The 19,042-nt window shown below is 46.1% G+C and overlaps 1 protein-coding gene across 20 annotated transcripts in view; it reads left to right on the forward strand.

Annotated features, from left to right (window-relative positions):
- Positions 1–19,042, forward strand: part of KALRN (kalirin RhoGEF kinase) — a 641,436-nt gene that overhangs the window by 192,295 nt on the left and 430,099 nt on the right. For all 20 annotated transcript variants that reach the window (XM_032406711.1, XM_032406713.1, XM_032406719.1 and 17 more), the window contains exon 3: positions 536–650. In XM_032406711.1, coding sequence (XP_032262602.1) covers positions 536–650 — 115 coding nt within the window. The remainder of the gene's footprint in view (positions 1–535; positions 651–19,042) is intronic.

The following is a 19,042-nucleotide window of genomic DNA, read 5'->3' on the forward strand; positions in this document are numbered from 1 at the left end:
GCTGTGCAGAGAACACTTAACATCTTTTCTATGAATCTAAACACCTTCCAGCAGTGATGTCCTGGATGGATGCTTTAAGGGTTTCTCTGCACGGTAGTCAGTTAATCCTGAGCCCTTCTACCTCACAGAGGTCTGCAAAGAGAAGTCAATTGAAGGTTAAATTTCCAAAGACCATAGCCCGTTCAATAGCTTGTGTTGTCAAAAAGAGAACATCACCTTCATTATCATCTCACATTTGTAGAGAGCTTTACTTTTCAAAGTGCTTCCCCATTTGCCAGCTCCTCAGTCCTGGCGGCCACCCAGTAAAATGCTCATCAGTATTTTCATCTGCACTTGGCAGTGAGATATTAGAGAAGTCAAAAGACTTGCCCAAGGTCACACATGTGAACCACATCCAAACCCCATGCCCTTCACCTAACCAGTGACGGCATTTCTCTGGGCGCCATATTTCTGCCTGTTTCCTCCAGCACTCAGATGGACTTTCAGCACACTTTCTGGCTGGTTTTCTTAACAGCCCTCCTTTTCCTCCCTGCAGGGGGCCGTGATAAGCGAGGCGGACCCATCCTGACTTTTCCAGCTCGGAGCAATCATGACAGAATAAGACAGGAAGACCTGCGGAAACTCGTGACCTATTTGGCCAGTGTGCCAAGGTAAGGTGGAGGGGAATGTCCTATAGGGGAGGGAGTGAGGAGCTGGGCTGAGGCAAGTGAGTTGGAATGAGGCTCCATCCTGCCAGGGGCCCAGTTGTTTCTGCCCTTGAAGTGGATTCTAATTATTCCTGGAACATCACCCACAGTTCACCTTGTTCTCATCATTCCCATTGTTACTGCTGGGACTCACATGAATGGAGTGGGAGCCCTGGGCGGAGGTGAGAACAAGGACAGGGGCTGGAGCAGGAGAAACTATGGCCTGGGGAGGAGGGTGGGAAGTTGCTGTTTTCCTTAGGGAAGTGGAAAGTCTGGCTGATTCCACTCTGGCTTGTGCAATGGATTATTTTCACAACCTCTGGCTTGTGAATGTGTTTATGGCTTTTGGGGTTTGGGGCGAATAACTGCACTTGTATCACACAGCTAGATGCAGCCCTCAGCTCAGTCGCTGTCACACATTTTCAGCAGGGTTAATATTGCCTCCAAGGGGGTTGAAAATTGGTTGGGGGGGGGCTAATGAAAAGCTTGCTTTTTTTATGTATTAAGCACAGATATACATACTGCACCTAAAAAGGTGTGCAGTATATTCATGGTATTAAAATTTCGTCAGTTGGGGGGTGCCTGTGTGGCTCAGTCAGTTGAGCATCTGACTCAGTTTCGGCTCAGGTGACGATCTCAGGGTCCTGGAATCGAGCCCCGCATTGGGCCCATGCTCAGTGGGGAGTTGGCGTCGGATTCTTTCTCTCTCTCCCCCCGCCCCGCCCCTCTCCCTGCTCACATGCTCTCTCTCTAAAATAAATAAATAAAAATATTTTTTAAAAATTTCATTGGGTGGGGCAATTAAAGAAAAAAAGCATTAAAAAGCTCATTTAGGGCAGGGAATGATGATAATTTTAACAGGTTGAGAAACATTGGTTTCTGAGCGTTTCCAGGTAGTGCTGGTCATGTTGGTGGTGGAGAGAGACATGTCAAGGCCATGGCCTGTATCTTCTAAGAAGGGAGAGGAGAGGCCTTTGTAGACTCAGAGATCCCAGCATGTGAGAGCTGAGAGAGCCCTGAAAAGCAGTCTCGGCAGCTACGTGTTGTGTTCTGCTTAGGAATCAGGGTCAGTGGGGATGAGAGCTGCTCACAGGACAGTGAGCAGGCAGTGGCTGGCCTACAACTCTGCCCTCCTGACTCCTGCCCCAGGACTCTCCCATCCTTGCCCTTGGCCGAGAGATTTCTGTTCTCTGCCACTTAGTGGAGCTGGAGCCTGGCAAGTGTTTGTCATGGCAAATAAGAAGTGGTGCCTTGGGCTTTCAGAATCTTCTTCTTGTCTCTGTGCATTTTATAGGAGAATTAGTAATTACAGAGAGGAGCTCCATGTACAGCCCCGCCTCTGCTGGGAGACCTTGGATAATTGTTGAAAGTGCTGATTACGGATGCCTGGGTGGCTCAGTTGGTTAAGCGTCTGCCTTCGGCTCAGGTCATGATCTCAGGGTCCTGGGATTGAGCCCCGCATCAGGCTCCCTGCTCAGCAGGGAGTCTGCTTTTCCATCTGCCTTCCCCCGCTCCCCGCTTGTGTTCTCTCTCACTTGCTCTCTCTCTCTCAAATAAATAAATAAAATCTTTAAAAAAAGAAAGTGCTGATTAGGTTCTTGAAGCAGGTGTCCAATGAGGCAAGCACTACATTTAAAAGTGCTACGAGGGAGGCAAATGTAAAGGGATTGGTAGACAGTGATGGGCAGGTGGTACAGGGGATTTAAGACAGTCATCTGGGGCTTGGGAGGATATTGACTAGAATGGGGAGCCTTGAAGACCCCCCGCAGAAGGCTGTGCACAAACAGATGTCAAATAGTGTCTCTCTTTTTATTCTTTATGATATCTGCTGGGGGTCAGAAAAGAGATAAAAGGTCTTAAGTTCCAATGAAAGGGATTCAGGTTATATCCAAATAAGAACTTCTAAACTTTGAGAGCAGGAGTCTTTGGATGAAGAATAGAAGAGAATACTTTTTTTTTCCTGGAGGTCTTTGTACAGAAGAAATATTCCCTTCTGTCTCAGAGGCAAGGAGATGGACTAAATCACCCATGATTGATGTAGGTAATTTAGCAATTTAGTTATCTAGGGGCTAAGCAGTTTTAAAAGTACCTTTCCCAAGTATACTACTAACAAGCATAAAACCAGGCATTTTCTAAAGCAATTTACAAGAGAAGTTTTCATGGGGACCCATGATGAACTCTCAGTTCCTTTAGAGTCAGAAGAAATTGGGGTCCCAGGAGACATGAAGGGTACATTTTTTTTTCTTTCTGGTATGTTTATCACATCCCTGCAGCTAATGCACACTTACCTTCTAAAGAATAGAAGGTAAAAGAATTAGAAGAACACTTTCCTTCATTCTGATTTGTTAAGCAAAGATGGGACAAAATAGATTGGCAGCAATTAAAAAGGAGGGGGTGAAGGGGAATGAAACCCACAAGGGCCTGAGAGGAAGGTCACAGAAAAGAAGAAATAATACATTATCATTGAAGGAATGTACTGGATGCAAGCTCTCTGCTTCTTAGAGGGTGGTCCCAGGCATTGCATCCTGTGCCCCTGAGAGCAAAAAAAAAAAAGGTTCTTCACAGGTTCTGGCCAGTGGGAGGCAAGTATCCTGTTGCCACCTTAAGTGGGAAGAATTATTCTTGGCGACCTGCTGCCTCTGTCTCGAGGGTCTTTGTTTACCAGGAGTGTGAGCACTTGGCAGGTTGCAGATTTTACCAACTAATCATGCCCACCCATTACTTCTTAATTCTGTTCGCCTCAAGTTCACACAAGCCTACTATTGGAAACAAAATCTGGAACAGAATTGTTCCAAAGACAGTGAAGTCTGGAGAGAGAAACCGAAGAACTTTGCAGGTCAGATGGTGTTTGCCACTCTTCTGCTTAGCCATGGCTTTGGGAAAGAAGGGAAACTATGAAAATGAATAGCTAGATTAGGTCGATGATACTGATGAGAAGAAATGATCTATTCTGGGTCCTGGCTTCAGGAGGCTAAAAGACAGGCTCCTGTCGGGGTGGAGTGTGCCCTATAGACTGGTATAATCATCTGTAGGTGATATTTGGCATTCATATATTCATGCATTTATTCATTCTTTCTTTATTTAACAAATATTTAGAGCCTCTACATGCCAGGTAGACTGAGCATTCCTGGTGAGCAGGAACAGACATTTTGATAAAGTTAGGTAAAACTTGGGTATTTCCCTACCCAGTGCAAACCAGTAGCCATAAAAGGCAGTACACTGTATGACTGTGCTGATAGCAGAAGAGATGAGCTGGCCAGCAGAAGACAGGCCAGTAAGGACCAGTAAGTGATGAAAGAAGATCCCAGAATCTAAGGAACCAGTCATCTTGAGGCCAATTCTGGCACCATTCTAGAATAGATGATCAAACAGATGGTTGTGAAAATTTAGAAATGAATGGGAAGAAATGGTCCCACTATCCTCTGTGAAAGCCAGGCCACTTCTGGACCACTGCATTCAACTCTGCAACACTGAATTCTGCCAGTCCATTTTAAGAACATCGAGCCCTTAGAATAATGTCAGGGGAGCAGCACATTGGGGGATCTACAAACGGTGTCTCTGCAGTGGAAGGATTGAAGGATGTTTTCTGGCAGGAATGAAAATGGAAGAAAAGTGGTTCCTGACTTCCGGTGTCAGGACAGCTGCCCTAAAGGAGAGGGAGCAGGCATGGTTAGAGATTAGGACTCGAATCTGCCCACATGGGAGCTGTCCAGCAGTCTTGCTGCTGCCTTTGGAGAAAGTGGGCTCCCTTTCAGTGGAGACGGGGTGACCTTCTGTTAGGGAGGCTGTAGGAAGAATTCTCCCATTGAACTGGAGGCTGGATTGGATAATTTCTAAGAGGCTTTCTCATCTTGAATTCTGTGTTTCTATGATAGTGGGGAAAAAACACGTCATAAAATCTAGGACCTCAAAACAGTATTATCACTCCCACCAACATACACTTCCTTTCTCAGGCTCCCTAAATAAGTTAGGGCCTGGAATTTCACTTCAGATGGTGTCTACATCTGAAATCTTAAGAGAACTGCTTTCCAGTCCCTTTGGACTCTGGGTGGGAATTTAGGGGCATCATCTGGGACCAAGAATCATCCTGGACTGTGACAGTTTGGAACAGTCCTAGTAACTCTTTTGGGATCCATCTTGACTTGAAGTAAGCCCTTTCCAACTTCTCTTTTGTGTTCCTGATGGGTCTGAGCACCCATCTCCAGGCTCTTCTCCACACTTCCTGTCATCTTCTTCTGAGGAATCATGGACTATCAGAGTGGGAAGAGGCCTGAAAAGTCTTCCAATTCAACTTGCTAATAACTCCATTTACTGAATTCAACAAATGTTTGCTGAGTGCCTACTATGAGCCGGGGCCCGGATAGGCATCTTGGTGGGCTCTCGTGTTATCTTTTCTGACTGTCATCCGTGCTATGCTCAGCTCACTTTTTTTATCCTTCTTGTCTGCTATCTGCTTGCAGCTACTGGTACATGAAAGGAACAGAAAGGAAATAATCAGATACGATCAGCTGATGAATGTTCCTGGAAATTGAGAGGCAGGATAGAACATTTAGCCTGAGAGTAAATAATTGCCCAGGCAGAGCTCACAGTGTAGATAATCTACCCACTGTGATTATTGAGAGTTGACCAAATGCTTGAAAAAGGAATTCCTAAGTAGCTAGTTAAAAAAAAAAATCCTGGATTACTTTTGTTGCATTGAATTTCTCCTCTTCATTGTCTTTATCATCCTGCTTTGTCATGACCATCTTTCCGCGGCTTCTAAGGGCACCAGTTGTTAGCCCCTTGATGTGTCTGCCACTTAATTCTGCTCTTAGCAGTGCAGCTGAGATGCTAAGTGGTCTGGCAAGAAAGGCAGATATCATACTGGTGAGGAAAGATGACAAGAAATTAAGATGGGATAGTCTGTAATGCCAATCAAACCAAGGTGCCAATATTCACAGCTTATTATTTGATAACACTTGCTCTTGTTCTACTGATTTCAGCAAGAGATAAATTGGGCTTCTAGCCAGCTCTGTCTTTGTGCAACATCACCAGAAAATAGAAATACGCAGAAAGAGCCAGAAAGACAGTTAAAAAATGAGGAGGTAAAAACTGCAAGGGTTTCCTCCCACTATACTCAGCCTTCGCGAGCCCAAGCTATCCAAACTGTCATCACTGAGTGTGTTTTATTGCAAGGGCCTGTTGAGATGTGTTGTTGGCATCCTGTGCTTTGTTCTGGGATCGTCAATTAAAGGAGGATATGGGGAGTACTGATAGAAGGTCCAGAAAATAGGACCAATGAGAACATTGGCCTACAACTTACACCTTTTCACATTCATTTTAAATTTATTTTGTTGCTTATGTATAGAGGACTTATAATTTCTATTACAGTTCCCAGGTTCTATAGAAATTTGAGCAATAGCAGTTGAGTGTTCCTGTTGTTAAGCTGTGTATAACACAAGTCCTGAAGAGCAATAGTGTTCTACTCTGCTGCTAAGGAATGTAAAATCACACCAGTAACTACCCTCATTAGTGATCACTTTCCTCGGAGCTGCGCACACCTTCACAGTAAAGGGAAGAGAGGCATCCTAGGATAGACAGAAGATGCTGAGGTTCAGATCCCAGCTCTACCACTTCTCAGTAAGGAAGCACATGGCCAGTCAACCTGGGTGATCTGAGAAGAGTTTAATGAAGGCACAGTTTACAATCATGCAGGCAGGAAACAGGGAAACCAGCAAGATTTGGATTCCCAAGTTATCCCGGGGCTAGAAACTGCAGGGAGGGGAGATGTTACTACTTCTAGGCCTGAAGGAGCAAGGTGAGGAGCATTCCCAGAATGTGGAGAGAGACGGCTGTGTGAGAGGGCTGCCTGCCAGGAGCTGTGGCCTTGGGTGATACCATGATGGCGGGGCGGGGCGGGGGGAGGTGAAGCTATACTCTTACTTCACTGCCCTCCCATTCTCTTACCTCCTGTCAGTGTTTGTCATTGACTGAAGGCAGCCAGAGCCAGTGACAGGGAGCCCATTGATGCAATCCGTGTGGGTCAGTCTCCCAGGGTGTCAGGTTGAGGGGAGAGGATGGAGAATGGATTTGGAGGGGCAAATGGAAGATATTTGGCATGGGATGAAACCTTGGGCATGTTACTCAACATTTCTGGTCCAATATTCTGATTTTTAATCTAGGAAAAGAATGCCCATCTCACGAGAGTGTTGTAAAGAAATTATCTAGCAATCTCTCTGTAGCACCCAGGTGATCAGTACTTCTTGGTCTGTCTCCTAAAGGAGAATAATAATAATAATAATAATAATTGTATATACACACATACATATCTAGTAATATTTGCTACATATTAAGGAATAGATATAATGTATATGTAAGTTATGAAGCATAATAATGAAATGAACACCCAAGAGCCCACCCCCCAACTTCAGAAGCAGAATATCACGTTTGCTTTTAAAGCTGCCTATGGCCCCTCCTCACTCTGATCCCCCTTATATCCCCCAGAAACAACCACTCTTCTGAGTTTTGTGTTTATCCTTCTCTTGCTTTTTTGGTGTAGTTTACCACAAGTTTCATAAACAGTATATCGTTTAATTTTGCTTGTTTTTGAGTTTTATAAAAATGGTATCATACCGTATGTAGTTTTCTTTGACTAGCTTTTTTGAATTACTGTGATATTCAGCAGGATGGATGAATTCTCAAGTGTGATTTTGAGTAGGGAAAAAACACTTAATGCATCCAACCTCTGGAACTGATCTATTAAGTAATAAATAAATGCTAACCATTATTATTATCTTTAACCTGCATTATTGAACTGTCAAGTATTTTGCATGCAAAACTTAATTCTCACAGCATGTTGAGGTGGGCATGATTATTCCTCTTTTACATATGAGGGGACTGAAGCCTAAAGCTCTGAGACGTTAGGTAACTTGCCTATGGACACACAGCCATTATAACTTAGAGCTAGATGCTCTAGTACCAGAGCTTGAAATGTTATCCACTGAAAAGATGAGGAGCCAGAGTGAAGGAAGCCATGGTGATGGAGTGCAGGGGACAGATCTGGGGGTAGTAGGAAGGTCAATGCTGCAGGATAGGCCAAGGTTTGGGTTGGAACAGGACAATGGAAGAGAGTGGTAAGGAGATGAGGGGGCAGACAGGTGTAATGATGGTGGGCAGCCATGATCTGTGCATCAAACCTGCTTTCTCTAAGCTTCTCTTTGGGTTCTAAGTGTGAGTGTGCAGGTGGAGGAATGCAGATGGCAGTTGCCTCACGCCTGGGTTTCTGCTGGTTAAGGCAGCCATGGTGAGCGTGGATGTGCAGGACAATGGAGGTGACTGTGGAGGGTGCCTCAGACTTTCTCCCCCAGGTGTTTTTCTTCAGTTATAGACATGTGAATGCTCCTCATTTATGCTCATCTGTGGATGATAGTCAACTAGGCTGTAGTAACCAAATAACACCAAGAGATATAGTGAAAAAACAGAAGCACTTAAGACCATAGAAACTATTTAAAGAGATGAGTAAAAAATTGTCAGTGGGTCGGGGCACCTGGGTGGCTCAGTTGGTTAAGCAACTGCCTTCAGCTCCGGTCATGATCCTGGAGTCCCGGGATCGAGTCCCACATCGGGCTTCCTGCTCGGCGGGGAGTCTGCTTCTCCCTCTGATCCTCCCCCTCTCATGCTCTCTGTCTCCCATTCTCTCTCTCAGATAAATAAATAAAATCTTTAAAAAAAAAAAAAATTGTCAGTGGCAGGGACCATGCACATGAAGCCTGGTCTCTGTTGTACTCTAGAGATGGTAGTCCCGTTCAGTTTCCTTGGGCCTTTCTTTCACTCAGCCACCTTTCCAGTTCATCTTGTGTGCTACTCTGGTGGCAGAAGCACCATCCTGGCATTAGCGTTCTGCTGATATGCATTTTGAAGCTGGTCCACTTCCCTGACCATGCCAGCGCTGGACTTGGCGGGTCTGGCCAGCACAGCCCTGTTGGGGCTGCAGGGCCAGAGGGGCTCATGGAAACCCTGTGAAAAGCAACTGTGTGTGTGGTGGAGGCAGAGCTAACCATGATACTTTGTGTACACGTTTGTGTCTACATTTGTGATGTAGCATTTGTGATTCCCTGGAGAACAATAACCTGGATGATGAGAGGCGGAAACCATGTGGTCATGAAGTAGCTATGGGAAGCAGGCCTGGTTATTCCAGGAACCAGTGAATGCCTTTAGATGATAAATCAAGGACCCAGCATTGGACAAAGCATTCCTGATGGAGAGAGGAATGTTGTTTGTCTTGCTCAGGCATCTTCAGTGTAACCCTTGGAAGGGACGTGGAGTTGGTGGGAGTGGAGTTAACAGTAGTGGACTAGCAGAGAAGACAAGTGAGCTCGAGGGAAAGGACTGATCCTGGAAATGAGGCAGGGAGTTCCAGCCCAAGAAGAATGAACCCAGAAACTTCTTTTTTTTTTTTTTTTTTTTTAAGATTTTATTCATTTGACAGAGAGAGAGACAGCGAGAGAGGGAAAACTAGCAGGGGGGAGTGGGAGAGGGAGAAGCAGGCTTCCCACGGAGCAGGGAGCCCAATGCGGGGCTCGATCCCAGGACCCTGGAACCATGACCTGAGCCGAAGGCAGACGCTTAACGACTGAGCCAGCCAGGCGCCCCTGAACCCAGAAACTTCTGTTCTAGGAGAAGAAATGTGCATGGCTGCTGACAAATGTCCTCACCTGTAAACTAGGCGTAAAAGGATTACTGAGCACAACAGTGGTGAGGATTACACAAGAACCCATGGACAGAGCCCAGCTCAGGACTTGGCACTCAGAAGGGGCCAAGTAAAGAGCAGATCTTTCCCTTCCCTTGCTGGAAAGCAGAGGCCTTGTTTTGCCACTTGTCCTTCCTTGCCCCTAGTACTGCTTTGTCAAAGTCAGGCTCAGGGAGATGGCTAAGGTTGGGATAGAGCTAGCAGGAGTATCAGTGACAGCAGTGAGGTCAGAAACACCGAGCACACTTGCAAGAAATACGGAATGAGTTAACATGTATGCCTAGTAGTGTGATAAAGTCTTGACCTCTTTTATTAATTAGAAAACCATTTCTTTATTATAGAAAATAAGTGCAGAAAAATCTAAAGAATTACATACTTATAACTCTACCATGTAGAGAGAACAATATATTGACATATTTCCTTCCTGTCTTTTATTCAGAACTTATAAAAAATAGAATTGAATTATGTTGCTTATTTAATTTTGCCTCTTGTTTTATTCCACTTTGCATTATACCATGAGGATATTTTCTTAACATTAAACACTTTTATGCATAATAGTATGTCTTGGGATGTACCATATTTTAATTAATGCTGTCATTAAACATCTAAGTCATTTTCAAAATTTCATCACTGTATGTAACTCCCAATAAACACCTTTGTGTATAAACCTTTGTCTACTTTTTTAGATGGTTTCTTTGGGATAGATATGTGGCAATCATAGACATTTTTTTTTAAGGCTGGTGATTCACATTGCCAGATTGCTTTCCAAATTTCCTAATTTATATTTCCAATATGCCTTGCCTTAGACTTCCAAGTCTTGACATTTCTCCAAATTTGTTTATTTGCTCATCAATAACCAGGCGCCAAAGTGCAACCATTGTTATTACCATCATCAAGAAACCATAATGTAGTACCATGTGTTACCCCCCTAAGCCTGATCCTGGATTCGAAAAGAGTAAAGGAGTTCTTCACAGGGCCTGCCCTTTGGGGTCTCTCAGGTCAGGTTTCTTTTTACTTTCCTGAACTAATAGGCCTCTTACTGGGAACCGTACATTAAAGTTTGGATCTGACATGAAATCTAGAAGGACTTCATTGCTTTTTGCCCACAGCGAGTATTTAGTTTTGCCTTTGGATGTGTTTCAGCTCGTTGGCTGGTTGTGCCGTCAGTTCTCGGCTTGGCTCAGAGTGGTTGTTAACCTCCTCTGTGCTCCTCTCCACTGAGGTCCCTAGCTGCCTTCCAAGTTAGGTCTCCTTGGAGTTTGTCTCTGGGTAGCAATGTTGAATAAGCCTCTAAAGCTTAGGTGTGGCCCTGCGTTTTCTGCCTTACGGGGCTGCAGCTTACGACTCACCAACAGCAGGCTGGTTGGGAAGCTGACATTTCTGGGGCCGCCTTGATTAGGTACATTTCAACATGTGGGGTGAAATAAGTCCCAGGACATTCAGGTTTTTTCTGGAATTCATGCTAGAGGATCAGGATGATTTAAATTTAGTTCTGATTTATTTGTCAATGTTGGAAATAAGGGAGTTCCCTGAATATAGATGCTGGAGAGACAGGCTAGAGCTGGGGAAGAAGGATGTATTTTTCACTTATCGGGTTCCAGATTTGGGGCGGTTTTTCCCTTCTCTACAATATGATTGTTTTTGACAAGTTTTATATTTCTTGCTTCACCTGTCATTGGTGGGTCTTATTGTATGCCCTTCACTGGTATTTGAGGTTGTGTACAGTTTTAGGCATATGTTGGATACTGACATTTTATGTTATAAAACTAGTTTTGTAGAGAGATTGCCTTTATTATATACATGCTGGTAAGTTAGGTATGCTGCCACCAGGTGGTGGAGTACCTCTGCTCTCTACCCAAGGACACAGATGGGTTTTGTTAGAGGCTCTCAATGGTAATATTCTGCTTTCTCTTCATTAGACCTTGGATTTTCTAGGGTTTACATTTTTTTTCAGGCTTTACATTTTCAAAATTTTATTTAAACACAGAAAATTAAGTAAGCACTAAGTAACAAAATTATTTTTCCAACTACTAAAATGGATTTAATATAATCTTTCTCAGAGAACTATTAATAAATATTTAATAAAACAACATTTGTGGAAATATTTAACTTGGGTATATAGAAACTGGGAATTTTATGGGGTTTTTTGGGGGGGGAATGCCTAAATAATGTGGTATATCTATACCAATTCTTAATTTTCTTTTATGAAGTCAAATTTTTTTTTTCAAATTAAAAAAATCCTTCTTATTGGTCTGTTTTTGAGTCTTAGGTAGATTGAAGTCACTGTGCACCAAGCATAGTTATCTCTTGCAACTTCTACTGTCCCCTTTGCTATTTTCATCAGTCCAAACATTAAAGATAAAAGTCTTCATTTGTCTTTTCAAACCTTCCCTTTTAGACAGTTTCCTGTCTCTGAACATAGAAGATGAGAACAAGACAAACACCACTACCTAGGCCTTTTTGTGGCTGAGAGTATAACCCCAGTGAATATGTTCACTAGTTGCAAAAAATTTCTGTACCGGCTTGCCACTGTCACTTTCAGTAAAGGAAGAACGTCCCCCCTCTTGCCTGTTCCATTCCATCTCATCTCTTCTTGGATTGCTTTAGATTAAAAAAAAAAAAAAACAACTTCTTAAGTATTTCTTTCTTGAAAGTTCAGCATCCATCACTTAAGCAGAACACATAATTTGAACAAACCTTGAAAACGACTTTGGAATCTGGAAAACTCATCAGAAAGTGATGATGGGCCCTGTCTCTTCTCTGAGTTCTGCCTGTCCACAACAAGCCTTTCTCCTTGATGGGTAGTTGGCCTCTCGAGGGCAGAGATGGCGGGTCTTGTTTGGTGGGTGAGTTTGCAGAGCTGTGTCTCACAACTTGGCTGGATTCCATTACACTGGGAGCTCACCAAGGGGACAGGGTAGGGTCTCATGCCCAGAACCCTCGGGGCCAGTGCCAGGTTCTGTCTTCCAGACATGGAGTCAGTGAGGGTAGATGCAGGTTTCCTTCAGGATGTCCTCTTTCCTGTGTCAGGGGCTGGACCCACAGGCAGTACCCACCAGGCAGGCGCACTGGCTCCGTGGCAGAGAGAAGGCAGAGCCCTTGGCCAGAAGATAGAGCATGCCAGGGAACCAGAAGTGGACTCTGTCTCACCAAGGAGTATGCCTGTTTCCAAACTGAGCAAGTGTGACAGCCAGCCCTGCTTCTCCCGGAACCCAGACAGGAGCACTTTGTCAGAGCTGTGGTGACTCAGCTAGGACAAATGTTTTCTGGATGATTTACTGACATAGCCGCATGTGTGTTCCTATCAGAGCCTCCCCCTCTCCCCACCCCATCTCATTCTAGGTCAGGCAAGGACCAGCCTTGGTTTTGAGAGCTACTCAAAACCCCCAAACCCATGTTGTTCTCCATCTCGTCTTAGACTGTTCCATGCCATTTTAAGCTGGAATTTCATCTGCTTGCAACGCTAGTAATTCATGTGCCAGGTTTTGCACAGAAACTCCTCTTGGCCTGGTGCCTGAGGCAACGTCTCAGCCTAGTGCTGTGACGTGCCCCTCTGCCCCAGCTCTGTTCCCAGGAAGGGAATGTGCACTCATCTCCCCAGGGTAGGCTGTTTTCCTCTGTACGAAACTTGGGCCTCCAACCCATTTGCTGAAGGGAAACTCCCTGTTTTGGACGTGGAGGAAGGCCAGAACCGCTCTTGCCCTTCACCCAGCCCTCACGATGGTGGGTGTTCCACTATGATGCCTGCAAATTGGTCTAGAGTTCATTCTGTGCACACACAGGATTGTTTAGCTCTTACCTATGCACCAACTGAGAGAAGGATCCGATAATCCTCTACCTTTTTCATGCTGCCCCTGAATACGTAGGCTAATGAGGGGGAACCCAGTTCTTGCCCTTGGGAAGGCTTGCAGTCTGTTTGAGTTTCCAGGATCTACTGGAGAAGACAAAATTGAAGGTTTTCAAGGCAGTGGTTCAACAGGCATACCAGGTAAATGGGCTTAACCAGAGAAAACTGATTGGACATAAAATCTGACCTGGATTTTTAAAGAAGCAGGTGGATTAGAATCCTGGAGCTAGAGGCAGGAGGGGCTGTAGCAATCAGCCAAGCCAACCCCTTCACTTTGAAAGGGCGAAGGGCTGTCCAGAGAGTGCTAGGATGTGCCCAAGGCTGCCCAGCTGGCCAGTGCTGTTGCTGGGACCAGTTGCTGCAACCCAGCGCTGCCCCCTGACATGGACAGAGCCTGTGGGACAGCAGGTGGCCCCCAGAGTGGCATGCGCTGGAGGTCAGGAACTCCCCATGGTCATAAACAGAGGATTATTCCACGCACACATGAGCTTCCCGAGCCTCTGAGCTGGCTGCAGGTGGGAACAAAGACCCACTGGAGCCCTGCCTGTTTAATTCCCAATTGTAAACATGTCCCCCTCCCTCAGGTTACCTCTGTCTGTCTGGCTGTGGCCTCTTGTGCTGCTCTCAGCCTCCCCACTTGTGCCTGAGCCGTCACAGGGTTTTTCTTCCACATACGTCATGGGGACCTCGGCAGTGCCCTTGGCCAGGGCAACTCTGGCCCAGTGCCTGAGGGAAGGAGGGCTGGCTGCAGGATGACGGCCTCCTGCCCCCTGGGAAGGAGAGCTCCTGTGTTGGTAAAGCCCAGTGGACATGCAGGGGTGACTGTGTGAGGGGTAGCTGAGGGGGTCTGTGTTGGTGGGTATATTTGGGCATGTGTCTGCCTGTGCTGTAGGCAAATAGTGCTGGGCTTTCAAGAAAGTACCATTACCTGAGCAGGAGGAGGGGGAGGAGTAAAGGTGGGCACAGGTGCAATTTGACCCAAGACTGTTTCCTAGAGGAAACATGTGGTTTATTAATGAGGATTCCACCTGCTCTGCCAGGGAACCAGAGCCCAAGGGGAGAGTGCGGGATCCCGTGCGAGGGTGGGGAAAAGTGGGAGGAGGAGAAGGAGTGGTAAGAGCAACAGGGACTGGGGTGAGCAGGGAAGAATCACTGCTCTGTCTCCTGGTAGGCGGGAGCAGCCCTGGCCCCACCTTCGCAGCCTCGCTTGGGCCCCCTCTTCTCTCTTCTCTTTCTCCCTGTTTGGGAAAAGTTCCTTATGTCTTTTGTTGGGGTGACTGAGGTGCTTTGGTTAGAAGGAAGGTGGACTTGATCTTTGGTTTACTCCTCATAGATGTATGAGCAGTGACTATAATGACTTTTTCTTCCCCCTAGTTAAAAGATAACTGTTTTGCAACCAGCCTATGGGGGAAAGAAGGGGCCCTGGGGAAGGCCTGAGGAGCACAGCCCTGGAGTTTGTCTGGGGAGGACAGGGACAGGGGAGGGCTGTGTGGAAAGGTTGTGGTTTCAGTTTCCAGTTTGCTCTTTCTTTCCCTCTGCTGCTTTGGTTTCTGTTTTGTTTCTGCCTCGTGTTCTGAATGCCCCAGAAGGAAGGGATGGACAGCTCTGTGGGGGCAGGGTGGGAAATGGGGCAGGAGGCTGCTGTTGGGAAAGTGACATGTCAGTTTCCATCCCAGCCTCCCTGAACGTGCCCCTCTGCCGCCTTCCCTCTCTGGCCAGCCAGCCCCAGACTTCTAGGAGCAATTGTTCTGTCCTGCTCTAGGAGTTTCTAAGCTGTTCTCCCCCCAGCCAAGAGTAGCTCCTTCCAAGTGCCCTGCCCCCAAGCCAGTCTGATTTAGAAAACAGGGACTCTTCCTTTGGTGAATGGAAGTTATGTTTCAGAGCCTGTGAGATGGCCAGGTGACCTGCTGATTAGCAAGGACACCAGGGTTTGTGCTGCGAACCCTGGCTGGCCCTGCTGAGGCAGCCATCCTTTGGAAGGCTGTGTACTATCACTTTGGTCCTGCTGTCACCCATGCCATTTCTGGAACTCTCTTTGGGAGCTCCTTTAGCTTATGGCATGCTCTTTTGACTTTCTGAGCAGATTTGACTTTTTAGAAAGTGTTTTAAAGGTGGCATCTAGGACACGTCAATATGCAGATACAGAGGTCCTGGTGTGTTTCTTAGGCCACTAGACCTATAGTTTTATGGCCACACCTGGGGATGCTTGGAGTAATCACGTAGCCTGAGTCTGTGCTATTCAGTACTTTACTAAGCCCTGGGGGTGGGGGTGGGGTGGCAGAGAGGGGAAGACAGAATCAGCCATTTCCTTGCTCTGGGCACATTTGCAATCAGCATTGTTTGTTTGTTTAAACAGCTTCATTTGAGTGGAATTAAGCAACAGGCTTTAAAGAGGTGGAAAATGGCAACCTTCTTCATTTGGTCTCCATTGTGAGGCTTTGACTTGGGTTTGCTTCTGGGAGAACTGAGCCTGGGGGAATGGCCAGGGGGAGCCCCTAGACCTGGAAACGGGCAGGCACATCTGCAGAATCTTCGCTGTAGTAGTGGCTTTACTGCGGATGTGCATTCGAACCACCGGAGAACTTTTATACACAACTGAGTCCAACCCCAGACCGGTCAGTCTCCTTGCTTTCCAGGGGAAGAATTTAGGCTTTGATTTAAGACAAGCATCACCTTTGACCTTTGCCCCCCGGCCCTGGCATCACAGGTCCGAGGCGCGGGTGTAAAAGATGTGTTGTTAAATGGGTAGAAAAGGCACAAATTCTGTGGAATAATCCTAACCTGGGAAAGTGGACAGAGTGTCTTCCAGTAAAACAGACAAAAACCAAAAACCAAGAAACAAACAAAAAATAAACTAAAACAAAAACCTCTGGATGGATTGACGTGGATTCTGAGAACTTGACAGAAAGCCAGCTGGTAGTGGACAGTCAACCTGTAAGCCAGCCAAGAGAGGTCCACAACAGGCCGGGGGGCCCTGCCACCTCTCGGATCTCCTCTCTCCCACCTGTCCACCACCCAGCCATCCAGGAGCCCTGCCCGCTGTGAAGGGTGAGTTAGAACCGTCTGTGCCAGCAAACACTCCTTCACCGCACAGCGTTCCCTCGAGAGTGGCTCATTTCTCAGTAAGTCACTGTCTCCTCCAATGTTCTTTTTACTGCTTCTGATTATACCAATTAGAAACTTCAAAGCAGGTGCTAATGTGTCTTTAGCACTTTTCTTTAACACCTGCTGATTTCTGGTTGTTTAAGAAAGTGGGTGTGGTGTGCTTTGGGGCAATCTGCAGAGGGCTGCTATTAGAAGAACAGTGAGGAGTAGAAAACGGTTAACCCGGATCAGAGTGATGGACGAAGAATTGAAAGGAAATCTAGATCCTCTAGCCAGAGACTCTCTACAGCCTAAGGATGGCATGAGAACTCTGACACAGATGGGTCAGGGGGATCTTTCCCTTCTCAGAGCTCCAGAGACCTTTCTTTCTGCTCAAATTCAGAATGGAGAACTCAGCCCATGAAATGATTTTTAGGGAGACACAGGCACAGCAGAGTTCAAGGGAAAAGGCTGCAGTAGATGACTCGTTGGGGCTGCTCTTTCTTCCTCCCTTTGCTGGTTTCTTTCTGTTCACGGAGAACTGTCTCCGGGTATTAAAGGCTGTCCATGCAGTGTGGGAAAGACCTCCCCAATCATCCTTCCAAATCATCCTGCGATGCTGGTCGGCCTCCACGTGCGGGGACAGAGCTATGTGTGGCAGGGCCCATGTTGCTGTCATTACACAGGCAGTCCTTCACTTACACCTTGTCCTTCCTTTTTGTCATCTGCTGCTCAGTGACCAATCTAGCTCCCTACCACAGTGTTAACTTCTCACCTTCCCTGGACAACTTAGTGAGTAGGTCTGATTTGAAAATTGCTTCTGCTTCATCATAGCTCAAGCACTGGGCCCTCCTGGGTCCCAAAACTAGGATTCTGACACCCTATACCGGTGACACCCTGTACGCCACAACTTGCACCAACTGGGCAGCCCCCAGCGGTACTTGCTAAGCACAAACCCTTGTTGCCCCTTTGCCAGGTCTGTTGGTGTGGTGCTCGTTGTGGATCTCTGCTCCTCCACCTGCCATCAGGATGGTTTGATGTTATATTTTTTCCAGGAGCTGTTTCAAGTGAGAAACTCCTGGACATTGATAGATACAGGATAAATCTCGTGTGGCATGCCAGGAGCTGGGACACATGAGGTTAGGCCATCCCCCTGCTGTTAGAGCACGGTGGAAGGCAGCCTCAGGCTGGCCCTCATTCCTGGGAAGGGGCTTTAGTACTCAACACAGGGTACCCTGGACCTCCAACTCAGATTATCTGATGTGGGGGAGAATTTTTCTTCCTCTCATTTCCAGAGTTCTTGTGGCTTACTAGAAGACCAGAAGCAGGGAGACTGACAGCTGGATGTCTCGTGCAGATGGCCAAAACATCCACCCAAACTGTGTGACCCTGAGCAAATCACTTTCTTGCTTGGGAACGTGCTGCCCTCAACTCTAAAAAGAGAGAGACAAAGACAACTTGAGCTTGAAGCAACTTTGATGCATACTTCTGCGAATCCTTCACTTTAGAGCGGAAGGCAACAAGTGGAGGATTCCCAGGAGTAAGCATTAAAGTTGCTTCAAGCTCACGTTGTCTTTGTGTCTCTGAGTCAAGGTAGCATGGCAGATACAGGAATCAAACAGCAGATTCAGATACTGATTTTGGCTCTTCCTGGTGACTTTAAGCAACTTATTCAACTTCTTTGAGCCTCAGCTTCCTTAACCGTAGGGTGGGAAAACAATAGCAGCTACTTGTGAGGTTCATGTGAGGAATAAATAAGATAATGCATACATAATGCTTGGCACACAGAGATTCTCGTGTGCTCAGTAAAATTAGCTGTTATCATTAATAGGTATATGTCCCATTTTTATCAAAAACAGCTGCTCTGTTTCATAAGTTTGGCTCCCATTTTATATTTCTCTCCAGCTTGAGTTTTTGAGCTCCCCAGATTTAGAGCTCCAACCTAGATCTGGCTGCTGGTCTCCTGCTTCCTTACTAAACTTTGCTACCTCTGCTTCCTCCCTGTAATGGAGGAGCAGCCAGCACACAGGCTCTTTTCCACCTCAGGACCTTTGCACAGGCTGTTGCCACTGCCTGCATTATTCTTTCTACGGCATTTCCTTAACTAGCTCCTTCTCATAGTTTTGTTCTCTGCCTAAATGTCAGCTCCTCATAGTGGCCTGTCTGGACCACCTGATAATTTCTTTTTTTTTTTTTTTTAAGATTTTTTTTATTTATTTATTTGACAGAGAGAGACAGCGAGAGAGGGAACACAAGCGGGGGAGTGGGAGAGGGAGAAGCAGGCTTCCCACCGAGCAGACAGCCGGATGCAGGGCTCGATCCCAGGACCCTGGGATCATGACCTGAACCGAAGGCAGACGCTTAACGACTGAGCCACCCAGGCACCCCCCACCTGATAATTTCTTAAGATTTCTCACAACTTGTATTTATTCTCCTTATCTAGCTGCTGTCTTGTGTCCATCTCTTCCGATAGAATGTAACCTTCATGTTTCTGTCTTGTCCACACCTATATTGCTAGTGCCTGGCACTAGGCCAGCTACAGAGTAAGGGCTCAGTAAATATTTGTTGGATGAATAAATTAATGAACCAATGGGTAATACAATATATTTACATGACACCATATTATTTATGAAGCACCTTCATAACTAGGCTCTCATTTTGAAGCCACATAAATGCCTGTGAGGGATAAAGAAATTG

This window comes from Phoca vitulina, unplaced genomic scaffold (assembly GCF_004348235.1).
Source record: "Phoca vitulina isolate PV1807 unplaced genomic scaffold, GSC_HSeal_1.0 scaffold8, whole genome shotgun sequence".
NCBI classification, from domain to species: Eukaryota; Metazoa; Chordata; class Mammalia; order Carnivora; family Phocidae; genus Phoca; species Phoca vitulina.